Source organism: Salvelinus namaycush, chromosome 9 (genome assembly GCF_016432855.1).
Source record: "Salvelinus namaycush isolate Seneca chromosome 9, SaNama_1.0, whole genome shotgun sequence".
Taxonomy (NCBI): Eukaryota; Metazoa; Chordata; class Actinopteri; order Salmoniformes; family Salmonidae; genus Salvelinus; species Salvelinus namaycush.
In genome coordinates this window covers 5,668,521-5,681,715 of record NC_052315.1, presented here as the reverse complement: position 1 = coordinate 5,681,715, position 13,195 = coordinate 5,668,521, and the positions used below count along the sequence as shown (strand labels likewise).

At 39.9% G+C, this 13,195-nt stretch overlaps 1 protein-coding gene across 1 annotated transcript; it reads right to left on the bottom strand.

The window, feature by feature from the left end:
• Positions 1–249: 249 nt before the first annotated feature.
• On the bottom strand, positions 250–3,015 carry LOC120053613 (receptor-transporting protein 2-like). The gene is made up of 2 exons (XM_039000754.1): positions 2,745–3,015; positions 250–2,047 (listed from the first exon to the last, which is right to left on the bottom strand). Exons 1-2 carry the CDS (start codon positions 2,897–2,899, stop codon positions 1,699–1,701), a joined length of 504 nt encoding a protein of 167 aa, XP_038856682.1. The 5' UTR covers positions 2,900–3,015; the 3' UTR covers positions 250–1,698.
• Positions 3,016–13,195: the final 10,180 nt, after the last annotated feature.

The following is a 13,195-nucleotide window of genomic DNA, read 5'->3' as shown; positions in this document are numbered from 1 at the left end:
GAGTTAAATGTATTTGGCTAAGGTGTATGTAAACTTCCGACTTCAACTGTACATGTTTGCAATCAAATACTAATGTCTCTGTAAACATCAGCATCGTGTTATTAAGATGAACATTCAAATACTTCTCGTTAGGAGTGGCTAAACCTGTATGGAGGAAACTGGACTAAAATACAGTTAAACCTTTTTAACTTTATCATCACGCTGCCAATAATACATTCGATTCACACAATGATTTGGAAGAAATGCCAATGAGTTCATAAAGCCATTTTATTTGTATTGTGTTTTATTTGCACTGTCTTTTACAAAGGGGGGTGTTGTGGCCAGTGCAGGCCTGTCACTGTTACCGTAAAGGTCATGTCATCATCATGAAAGAGGAAGAGGATATGTGGTGTGTTTATTGTGGTTATGGGTAATATACATCCATGTAAGAATACAAAAGAGTGACATGCTGTGTCTTGCACATTGAGAGAACATTATTCTTATAGTAGTTCACGCCTAATATCACACCCCATCAACAACAAATGTCTTGCGCAATAAAACTTGTTTTTGCCTTCATTAGATTGCATAACAATTACAAATAGACACACTGTGGAGTAAGACAGGAAATACACAGACCCAACAGTATTGTTGGTGTACCAGCAGAATAATTAAATGACAGTAATAAAGCTTTGTTTGTACACACACTGGAACAGCTGCAAAATACAGGCAATCCATTTCCTCTTCAAAGGAATCACAAGTAGAGGAACCTTCTCTACCGCTCTAACCTCACATAGTAGAGGAACCTTCTCTACCTCTCTAACCTCACATAGTAGAGGAACCTTCTCTACCTCTCTAACCTCACATAGTAGAGGAACCTTCTCTACCTCTCTAACCTCACATAGTAGAGGAACCTTCTCTACCTCTCTAACCTCACATAGTAGAGGAACCTTCTCTACCTTTCTAACCTCACATAGTAGAGGAACCTTCTCTACCGCTCTAACCTCACATAGTAGAGGAACCTTCTCTACCTCTCTAACCTCACATAGTAGAGGAACCTTCTCTACCGCTCTAACCTCACATAGTAGAGGAACCTTCTCTACCTCTCTAACCTCACATAGTAGAGGAACCTTCTCTACCTCTCTAACCTCACATAGTAGAGGAACCTTCTCTACCTCTCTAACCTCACATAGTAGAGGAACCTTCTCTACCTCTCTAACCTCACATAGTAGAGGAACCTTCTCTACCTCTCTAACCTCACATAGTAGAGGAACCTTCTCTACCTCTCTAACCTCACATAGTAGAGGAACCTTCTCTACCGCTCTAACCTCACATAGTAGAGGAACCTTCTCTACCTCTCTAACCTCACATAGTAGAGGAACCTTCTCTACCTCTCTAACCTCACATAGTAGAGGAACCTTCTCTGTGCAGCCACACCTATCTTCCCTGTGCAGCCACACCTATCTTCCCTGTGCAGCCACACCTATCTTCCCTGTGCAGCCACACATATCTTCCCTGTGCAGCCACACCTATCTTCCCTGTGCAGCCACACCTATCTTCCACCAGTTCCACCAGTGTCTCATTGCATTTATTTAATCAACAAATAGCTTTAGCAATCAGACATTAGGGTGTACCCAATGACCACTAGATATAGACAAGTAAACAAAGAGAAATATTATCAAAAGCGTATTAGGGCGTATACCAGTCTAATTCTACCATATTCTACCGGGCTTTGAAACGCTTTGTGCAAAGGCCCATACTGCAGGCTTCACAATGGGCACTCTCATGGGGGGGACCTTCATCGTCTTCGTCATCGAAATGAGATCTGTTTCTCTTGCCCAGGTTCTCGCGGTAGCACTTGATACGAATCTTCTCCATCAGTTTCTCCAGTAGGACTTCGAGTTTCTCCTCATCGAAACTGACCTCCTCCATAAGAGCGCCGTCACATTGCCTGCATTCCTGACGCAAGCGTCGCACTTTCACCATTCCCTGCCCTGACGATAGATGCATGTGAAACACCACATTCACCCGGCCAGAGGACCAACTCCTGTTACACTTGGAGCACGTGAACCTTCATGTGGAAGTTGGAGAAAAAAGGGAAAGTGGGTTTCAGACACAAGCAGTTTTTAACAGAGCAGTTGTTGAAATCCACTACGGTGCTGTTGTGTTGTAATCAACTTCTGTTGTACTTTACGCAAGTATTCTTTGTAATTCAACACCAGGCACAGTCTTTATCTGGTGTTGAATTACAAAGAATTGCATTCAAACATACTTTTTGAGAGGGCTACATGAAAGCTAGAGAAATATACTGAACAAAAATATGGGGAAAAACTCATTCTGATTGACTAATCAGCCCTAATCTATGGATTTCACATGACTGGGCTGGGGTGCAGCCATGGGTGGGCCTGGGAGGGCATAGGCCCACCCACTTGGGCTGCACCCCTGCCCAGTCATGTGAAATCCATAGATTAGGGCTGAATACATTTATTTCAATTGACTGATTACATTGTATGAACTGTAACTCTGTAAAAATCGTTGAAATTGTTGCATGTTGCTTTTGTATTTTTGTTCAGCATACAGTTTAAATATATCTATCTACTATAGTTTAAAACATTTTACAGCATTTACCCTTTAAATTAAAACTTCAATGTCAACTATCAGTCTAATGTATTTGATTTATCAGATACACACAATTACCTGTTTTTGGTTGTCTATGTTAGCACCTAACAGGTAACACACACAGTGCAACAATATCAAAGGACTCCTACCTTCCAAATGCCCCACTGATGTACTGATGCCAGCCTGATTGCACACTGTCTGCCTTAATGGATTCATCAAACTCGATACGCCAGCGGTCTCCCTTATTCCTCTTCAGATTATTGACCTTTGACTGAAAAATCCTAATCCATTCTCGGTTAGTCATTGCTCTCAAAGCCAAACACTTTGACTTGTTGTTGTTATCCTTCTTCTTCACACCCACTTATACTGTAGCTAAGAATGACAGGGCAGTTATGCAAATAGCTTTCTTAAAACTGTTGCCTTCAACAGGAATGTTATGGGGAAAGTGAAACTTAAGTGTGCTGTTAGGTTTCTATTTCAACTGATAGTCCTGGCCCAGCTATCACATTTGTTTCCTTATGCTGTTAGGTTTCTATTTCAACTGATAGTCCTGGCCCAGCTATCACATTTGTTTCCTTATGCTGTTAGGTTTCTATTTCAACTGATAGTCCTGGCCCAGCTATCACATTTGTTTCCTTATGCTGTTAGGTTTCTATTTCAACTGATAGTCCTGGCCCAGCTATCACATTTGTTTCCTTATGCTGTTAGGTTTCTATTTCAACTGATAGTCCTGGCCCAGCTATCACATTTGTTTCCTTATGCTGTTAGGTTTCTATTTCAACTGATAGTCCTGGCCCAGCTATCACATTTGTTTCCTTATGCTGTTAGGTTTCTATTTCAACTGATAGTCCTGACCCAGCTAGCACATTTGTTTCCTTATGCTATTAGGTTTCTATTTCAACTGATAGTCCTGACCCAGCTAGCACATTCGTTTCCTTGGAAGTTGTGGGAACGTACGTTTTTGGTTTCCCCATAGGTTCTGGGAACAAAGCCATACGTTTCCTGACCGGTAAAACTCAACCTTATTTAAAGGTTCTGAGAACAAGAAGTATACATTTCTCCTGTTCTGGGAACCTTCATTTTTTAGATTGCAGCGAGGTTCTGAGAATGTTTTACTGTGCTTCCCTGGGGGTTTAAAGGTTCTGAGTGTCAGGCCTTGACCTTAGAGATCCTTTTTATGTCTCTATTTTGGTTTGGTCAGGGCGTGAGTTGGGTGGGCATTCTATGTTTGTTCTATGTTGTCCTTTTCTATGTGTTTGGCCTGGTAGGATTCCCAATCAGAGGCAGCTGTCAACCGTTGTCTCTGATTGAGAACCATACTTAGGTAGCCTGTTCCGACCTGTGTTTGTGGGTAGTTGTTTCCTGTTTTGTGTTTTTTCACCTTACGAACGACTGTTTCGTGTCGTTCACTCTCTTTGTTGTTTTTTTGTCATTCAGTGTTCAGTTTACTTAATTAAATTTACTATGAGCACTTACTACGCTGCGTGTTGGTCCGATGAATCCTATTCCTCATCATCAGACGAAGAGGAGAGTCGTTACACTGAGAATGTTTAACTATGCTTCCCTGGGGGGTTTAAAGCATCTGAGAATGTTTTACTATGCTTCCCTGGGGGGTTAAAGGTTCTGAGAATGTTTAACTATGCTTCCCTGGGGGTTTAAAGGTTCTGAGAATGTTTTACTATGCTTCCCTGGGGGTTTAAAGGTTCTGAGAATGTTTTACTATGCTTCCCTGGGGGTTAAAGGTTCTGAGAATGTTTAACTATGCTTCCCTGGGGGTTTAAAGGTTCTGAGAATGTTTTACTATGCTTCCCTGGGGGTTTAAAGGTTCTGAGAATGTTCTACTATGCTTCCCTGGGGGGTTAAAGGTTCTGAGAATGTTTAACTATGCTTCCATGGGGGTTTAAAGGTTCTGAGAATGTTTTACTATGCTTCCCTGGGGGTTTAAAGGTTCTGAGAATGTTTTACTATGCTTCCCTGGGGGGTTAAAGGTTCTGAGAATGTTTAACTATGCTTATCTGGGGGTTTAAAGGTTCTGAGAATGTTTTAATATGCTTCCCTGGGGGTTTAAAGGTTCTGAGAATGTTTTACTATGCTTCCCTGGGGGTTAAAGGTTCTGAGAATGTTTTACTATGCTTCCCTGGGGGTTTAAAGGTTCTGAGAATGTTTTACTATGCTTCCCTGGGGGTTTAAAGGTTCTGAGAATGTTTTACTATGCTTCCCTGGGGGGTTAAAAACTTCTTATGGCTGCAATCCCGGTAACGGGATGATATGACAAGAGCCAGTGAAAGTGCAGGGCGCCAAATTCAAAACAACAAAAATCTCATAATTAAAATTCCTCAGACATACATGTGTCTTATACCATTTTAAAGGTAATCTTGTTGTTAATCCCACCAAAGTGTCCGATTTCAAATATGCTTTTCAGCGAAAGCACTACAAACGATTATGTTAGGTCACACCAAACCACAACAGGCACAGCCATTTTTCCAGCGAAAGATAGCAGTCACAAAAAGCACAAATAGAGATACAATTAATCACTAACCTTTGATGATCTTCATCAGATGACACTCATAGGACTTCATGTTACACAATACATGTATGTTTTGTTTGATAAAGTTCATATTTATATAAAAAAATCTGAGTTTACATTGGCGCGTTACATTCACTAGTTCCAAAAACATCCAGTGATACTGCATAGCCACATCGTTTCAACATAAATACTCATCATAAATGTAGATGATAATACAAGTTATACACATGGAATTATAGATATACCTCTCCTTAATGCAACCGCTGTGTCAGATTTCAAAAAAACTTTACTGAAAAAGCAAACCATGCAATAATCTGAGACGGAGCTCAGAACAATAGTCAAATTAGCCGCCATGTTGGAGTCAACAGAAACCAGAAATTACATGATAAATATTCCCTTACCTTTGATGATCTTCATCAGAATGCACTCCCAGGAATCCCAGGTCCACAATAAATGCTTGATTTGTTCGATAATGTCCGTTATTTATGTCCAATTAGCTACTTTGGTTAGCGCGTTTGGTAAACAATTCCAAAGTCACAAAGCGCGTTCACTAAAACGTGACGAAATGTCCAAAAGTTCCGTAACAGTCAGTAGAAACATGTCAAACGATGTATTGAATCAATCTTTAGAATGTTGTTGGAATAGATCTTGAATAACGTTCCAACCGGAGAATTACATTGACTTCAGATGAGCGATGGAACGGAGCTGCCTCTCATGTGAGCGCGCGTGGTCAAAGAATGTTCACCTCATGGCAGTGGTGACTCATTCCTGTCTCCTTCGGCCCCCCTTCACGGTAGAGTCATCAGACAAAGTTCTACAGACTGTTGACATCTAGTGGAAGCCGTAGGAAGTGAATACTCATTCATATCTCGCTGTGATTTCAATGGGATCTTGGTTGAAACTCGACCAGCCTCAGAATTTCCACTTCCTGTTTGGATTTTTTCTCAGGTTTTTGCCTGCCATATGAGTTCTGTTCTACTCACAGACATAATTCAAACAGTTTTAGAAACTTCAGAGTGTTTTCTATCCAATACTAATAATACTATGCATATATTAGTAACTGGGACTGAGGAGCAGGCCGTTTACTTTGGGCACCTTTCATCCAAGCTACTCAATACTTCCCCTGCAGCCATAAGAAGTTAAAGGTTCTGAGAATGTTTAACTATGCTTACCTGGGGGTCTGCTTTTGCAGATAGGGAATACGATTCTCATACCAGACTAAATTGAATTTAAAAAATATCTAATAGGGTCCACAAATATGGGGAGTTTACATTTAAGAGGTTAAGGGCTTATAAGTAAGCATTTCAGAGTAAGGTCTACACCTGTTGTATTCGGCGCATGTGACAAATAAAATAAAATATGATTACTTGGGGACTGTGTGCAGACTTACCACAACCTGTGAAATTATTTAAGCAGTTTGTAAAATGATGCATCTGTTCTGCTGAAAAATGAATGTTTGCAAGCGTCAAAACAGTTGCAAGTGTCATAAAACAATTCAACATCACTTAACAAAAAATGCTTTTTATTTTCAAAAGACTGGTTATGTGCAATCAAATATCAACAAAAGTGAAATTAAATACAGATTTCATTTTCAGTGAATAATTGTCTTGTCCAGTGAACAACTCAATGACAGTGATTCAATGACATCATTAGATCACCTCCAAGAAGCATCTTCAACGTTCACCTGACAACCCATTGGTTAAGGCACATACACTAACCAAGTGTTTCTTACCTGTCAAGAAGTTTGAGATCAAAATATAAGGTCCATAAACAAACTGAAAATGACATACTGAAGATGGAGTCAAAAGGAACTCAGCCTTTCGCCCTTTTCATAGCAATGGAATATGTGACACTGTTTGTTATAGTTCATGTTTTCTACAAAAAATGAGCAAGGCAGATTCGATTATCATTTTTTTTTTTTTAAATCAACAGAAACAACTACCGTCCTTGGATGTTCCTGAGCTCACAGTAAAAGGTTCAACTAGACATGTTATTGTGAGTTCTGGAGGCAGCAGATGCTGTTGCTGGTCGATCAAGGGCACTTCCTGTCGACGCACTGCTTCCCTGTAACGCTTGTCGTGGTTGGAAGAAGAGGGGGATCAATGCGCAGAGTGGTAAGTGTCCATATTGTTTTAATACGAAATAATGAACACTGAACAAAAACAAGAAAACAACAAACGAACAATCCTGTACGGTGAAACAAAAACACAGAACAGAAAATATAATCACCCACAAAACACAATGAAAAACAGGCTACCTAAATATGGCTCCCAATCAGAGACAACGACTGACACCTGCCTCTGATTGAGAACCATACTAGGCCAAACACATAAAAATAAACAATAGAACAAAACATAGAAAAAACAACATAGAATGCCCACCCCAACTCACGCCCTGACCAAACTAAAATAAAGACATAACAAAGGAACTAAGGTCAGAACGTGACATTCCCGCCCTCCTCGTACTCCTGTTTCGATATCCACATTTGCTGAAAAGTTCCCTAGAGTAAGACAACATGATACTTATCAGTACAAATCCCAAACAATACAACCACCATCATTGATGAAGTGCATTAGGTCAAAGTAATATCATATTATTATCAAACTATTTCAAAACAGGCCAACACACAAATCCCAAAGCAAGTAGTCAAATCATAGTGTGCAAGTGACCAGAAGCATTGCAATACAGTAGAAGTATATATCAGTGGAGGCTGCTGAGGGGAGGACGGCTCATAATAATGGCTGGAACAGAGTACATGGAATGGCATCAAACACATGGAAACCATGTGTTTGATGTATTGGATACTATTCCTCTAATTATGCGCCAGCCATTACCATGAGCCTGTCCTCCCCAATTAAGGTGCCACCAACCTCCTGTGGGATGGGTGTGTATAATATATACACACATACACTACCGTTCAAAAGTTTGGGGTCACTTACAAATGTCCTTGTTTTTGAAAGAAAAGCAAATTTTTTTGTCCTTTAAAATAACATAAAATTGATCAGAAATACAGTGTAGACATTGTTAATGTTGTAAATGATATTTGTAGCTGGAAACGGTAGATTTGTTATGGAATACAGAGGCCCATTATCAGCAACCATCACTCCTGTGTTCCAATGGCACGTTGTGTTAGCTAATTCAAGTTTATCATTTTAAAAGGCTAATTGATCATTAGAAAACACTTTTGCAATTATGTTAGCACAACTGAAAACTGTTGTCCTGATTAAAGAAGCAATAAAACTGGCCTTCTTTAGACTAGTTGAGTATCTGGAGTATCAGCATTTGTGGGTTCGATTACAGGCTCAAAATGGCCAGAAACAAAGTACTTTCTTCTGAAACTCGTCAGTCTATTCTTGTTCTGAGAAATGATGGCTATTCCATGCGAGAAATTGCCAAGAAACTGAAGATCTCGTACAACTACTCCCTTTACAGAACAGCGCAGTTTTCACAGTCAATTGCAAGCCAGTGATAAAGAGACATTAGAAAATGTTTGTTTTCAGTGGTGCAAAGTACTTAAGTAAAAATTATTTTAATCGTTTTTGGGGTATCTGTACTTTAACTATTTATATTTTTGACAACTTCAGTACATTCATAAAGGACAATGTACTTTTGACTCCATCCACTTTCCCTGATACCCAAAAGTACATTTTGAATGCTTTGTATGACAGGAAAATGGTCCAATTCACACACTTATCAAGAGAACATCCCTGGCCATCCCCTGCCTCTGATCTGGCAGACTCAATAAACACAAATGCTTAGTTTATAAATTATGTCTAAGTGTTGGAGTGTGCCCCTGGCTATTCTTAAATTTTTTAAACAATACAAGTGTGTTGTCTGCTTTGCTTAATTTTTAATTATTTTTTACTTTTGATACTTAAGTATATTTCAAACCAAATATTCTCAGACTTCTCAAGTAGTATTTTACTGGGCTTTCACATTTACTTTCACATTTACTTGAGTCATACTGTTGGCAACTGACTAATTGAATACTTTTTCCACCACTGTTTGTTTTGGACATTTATTTTTTTATCAAATGTATTTGACAGGGACAATACACTGTATTTCTGTAAATGTGCCAGATTTAGCCAGCTGGCTTTGTGATGTAACAAAGTTAGTTGATGATGTAATGAAAACAGACAGTTAAATATGTGTTTGTAGAACTGTTGCGCATTTGATCTGGAAATGAGGACCACACCTACTGGTCAAAAGGAGTGAATTGCACCTCCAATTGAAGTCAATAATAAGGTATGGAATCTTGCCAATACAGTCATTATTTATATAGCTCTGCAGCTTGTAGTATTTTGAAGGAGATAAGCAAGGGAAAATTATGCTTTGGTTAATATTTCTCACGTGAAAGAAAACATGACCATGCTAACTGAAAAATGGGTACATGCATATTGGTCAAATGTAGTAGCCATAGGCCTACCTACATCTTCTGAAGCTGTGTTGGGCCTACTTGATTAAAAAAAAAATGGCACATAGACGATGTCCATAAATTAGACAACAATACTGAACAGCTGTAGCCCGTTGGTAGTGGTAGGCTTCTGGCTGTGATCTCTGACCCCTGTAACGGTGAATAGTGGCAACTTACCGCGGATGTTTAGGCTTGTTTACTAGGCTAAGTAGTGCATTGGGTTAGGCTATGTGCAGCATGGGCATACAGGAAACCACTCTAGCTGCTTAACTCACCTTGGCCATGAGCTCTATAGCTTACAGCTATTGCATCACCTGCAAAGCATAAACTGAATGTTAAATATGTTTCCTGTCAGTTATTTTAATTGTCTGTATTGTCTACTTGTTAAATGTTTGTAAAGTCTTAATTTGTAATTGTTTGTAATGTCTTATCAATTGGTGTTGGACCACAGGAAGATTAGCTAACGTTATAGCGTTAGCTAATGGGGATTCTAGTAGAAATTCACAAGACTGTTCACAGATTCACATTGATCACAGAATCAGACTGATAATCTTAATAGAAGTTTGAGCTTTTTACTGGACAGCCGACACTTGACAGAAGGGCTAATCCATAGAAAGAAAATGTGATCTTGGATCTTGAACTCCCCTAGCTACATTTCGACTTAATGTTCAATATTACTAGTGGCACTCTGTCCTTATGAACAGTAAATCATTGGGTCTGACTGTTTTGATTTAATTCAATTTCATCATCGACAGTGAAACAACCACCACATAATCGTCAACTCATTAATCCCCCCTACAAAACATTAATTTATTTGTGGTTTATCCTCTTTAGCTATTTGGTATTAGGTGTGATCCTGACTTGGAATGGCCACGAAGTTACACATTGTTTTAGGTCCAGTTAGTTTGGAAGTTGTGGTAAATGGGGGAGTGTGAGAGTGTGTCATGAGATGCTACAGGTGTTGATATGGGGATGGATAGGCTACCTCTTATACATTGGACACTGCCTTTAACTACTATGCTCTGCCTGCACCTACCACAACTGGTACTCTGCTTCCTCGCTGTGGTGAGAGTACTAAACACACTGAACAGGATGGACAAGGATGCTCCATATAGCCATCCATCACTGTCCAGGCACAGCCTGGGTGTATGTAATACAGAATGAAAAGATATGGTTTGATATCTCTTCTGAAACTGGGGTGGGGTTATTGAGTTCAGGGTTATGTAATGGTTGCTACCATGTCAGTCCTCAGAGATGAAATTGCATAGAATTGAATGAATCACATCCAATGATTTCCTGTTTTGGAGTTTTGGACATTGTTTTGAAAATGATTCTCCATAGCTGTCATACCTTTGTAATGTCATGAAGTGTTACAGAATTCCCCTTCCTTACTATAAACTGTGATTAAAACTATGGATTTCATTGGCCTACAACACATGTGTGTGTATTTGCCCTTAAAATGATTTTGCCCAAGAAAATAATAAGGTAGGCCTAAACTGTTATAAAATGTACCTTAATTAAAGATACTATAGATAGCATGAGACATACCTGGGTTCTAGACGTGTATTTGGGGCAAGCATTTTAGGATTATACATATGGTTAGTGTCAACTACTACTTACACGTTAAAGCTCAGCCATGTTGCTACATGTTTACTCATTGACTTCAAGTAGAGCATTGTTTGTGAATCTGAATAAAAGCCTAATAAAAGTGTATGGACCCCAGCTTGGGCAGCACTGCTACACTGCTTTCTTTGGGCTAAAGGTGTTTGTGACACGTGCATGTGTTCCAATGATGTCATAATTGTCTGTAGGTTCTATGTTGCCTATCAGCTTGGCTGTCCTTCAGAAAGTAGATAATACTTGTATTTTCAAACAATTAATACAAATACAAGCAACAAAACAAACTAAATAGATTTAATCCATTGAAATGATATTGCCAGATGGAAGAAAATAACAAGGTAGGCCTAAACTGTAATAAGATGTACCTTATAGACTGCTTTAGTGCATTTGGAAAGTATTCAGACCCCTTGACTTTTTACACATTTAATTTTTTTTACATTACAGCCTTACTCTAAAATGGATTACATACAACATCTTCCTCATCAATCTACACACAATATCCCATATTGACAAAGCAAAAACAGGTTTTCAGACATTTTTGCAATTTAAAACGGAAAAAAACAGAAATACCTTATTTACATAAGTATTCAGACCCTTTGCTATGAGACTCGAAATTGAGCTCAGGTGCATCCTGTTTTCATTGATCATCCTTGAGATGTTTCTACATGATTGGAGTCCACATGTGGTAAATTCAATTGATTGGATATGATTTGGAAAGGCACACACCTAAGGTCCCACAGTTGACAGTGCATGTCAGAGCAAAAACCAAGCCACGAGGTCGAAGGAAATGTCCGTAGAGCTCCGAGACAGGATTGTGTCGAGGCACAGATCTGGGTAAGGGTACCAAAAACTGCCTGCAGCATTGAAGGTCCCCAAGAACACAGTGGCCTCCATCATTCTTAAATGGAAGAAGTTTGTAACCACCAAGACTTTTCCTACAGCTGGCCGCCCGGCCAAACTGAGCATTCAGGGGAGAAGGGCCTTGGTCAGGGAGGTGACCAAGAACATGATAGTCACTCTGACAAAGCTACAGAGTTCCTCTGTGGAGATGGGAGAACCTTCCAGAAGGACAACCATCTCTGTAGCACTCCACCAATCAGACCCTTATGGTAGAGTGGCCAGACGGAAGCCACTGCTCAGTAAAAGGCACCTAAAGGACTCAGACATGAGAAACAAGATTCTCTGGTCTGATGAAACCAAAATTGAACTCTTTGGCCTGAATGCCAAGCGTCACGTCTAGAGGAAACCTGGCACCATCCCTACGGTGAAGCATGGTGGTGGCAGCATCATGCTGTGGGGATGTTTTTCAGCAGCAGGGACTGGGCGACTTGTCAGAATCTAGGGAAAGATGAACGGAGCAAAGTACAGAGAGATCCTTGTTGAAAACTGGCTCCAGAGTGCTCAGAACCACACACTGGGGTGAAAGTTCACCTTCTAACAGGACAATGACCCTTAGCACACAGCCAATACAATGCAGGAGTGGCCTCGGGACAAGTCTCTGAATGTCCTTGAGTGGCCCAGCCAGAGCCCAGAGCTGAACCCGATCGAACATCTCTGTAGAGACCTGAAAATAGCTGTCCAGCAGCGTTCCCCATCCAACCTGACAGAGCTTGAGAGGATCTGCAGAGAAGAATGGGAGAAACTCCCCAAATACAGATGTGCCAAGCTTGTAACGTCATACCCAAGAAGACTCGAGACTGCAATTGCTGCCAAAGGTGCTTCAACAAAGAACTGAGTAATGGGTCTGAATACTTATGTAAATGTGCTATTTCCGTTTTATTTGTTTTTAAATAAATTTGCAAAAATCATTTATTTCTGTTTTTATGGGGTATTGTATGTAGATTGATAAAGGGGGGGGAAATGTATACATTTTAGTATAAGGCTGTAAGGCAACAAAATGTTGAAAAACTTAACGGGTCTGAATACTTTTTGAATGCAATGCACCTAACAGACTGCTTCAGAGTATTTGGGGAACCCTGGATTCTCATGAACAAATACAGTACAGTGAGTCCAAAAGTATTGGGACAGTGACCCATTTT

Excerpts from the sequence above, each read along its gene's own strand:
- LOC120053613 (XM_039000754.1), bottom strand. The coding sequence starts at position 2,899 with ATGACTAACCGAGAATGGATTAGGATTTTTCAGTCAAAGGTCAATAAT. Across the intron at positions 2,048-2,744 it reads ATCAGTGGGGCATTTGGAAG|GTTCACGTGCTCCAAGTGTA; the intron begins GTAGGAGTCCTT and ends TTCCACATGAAG.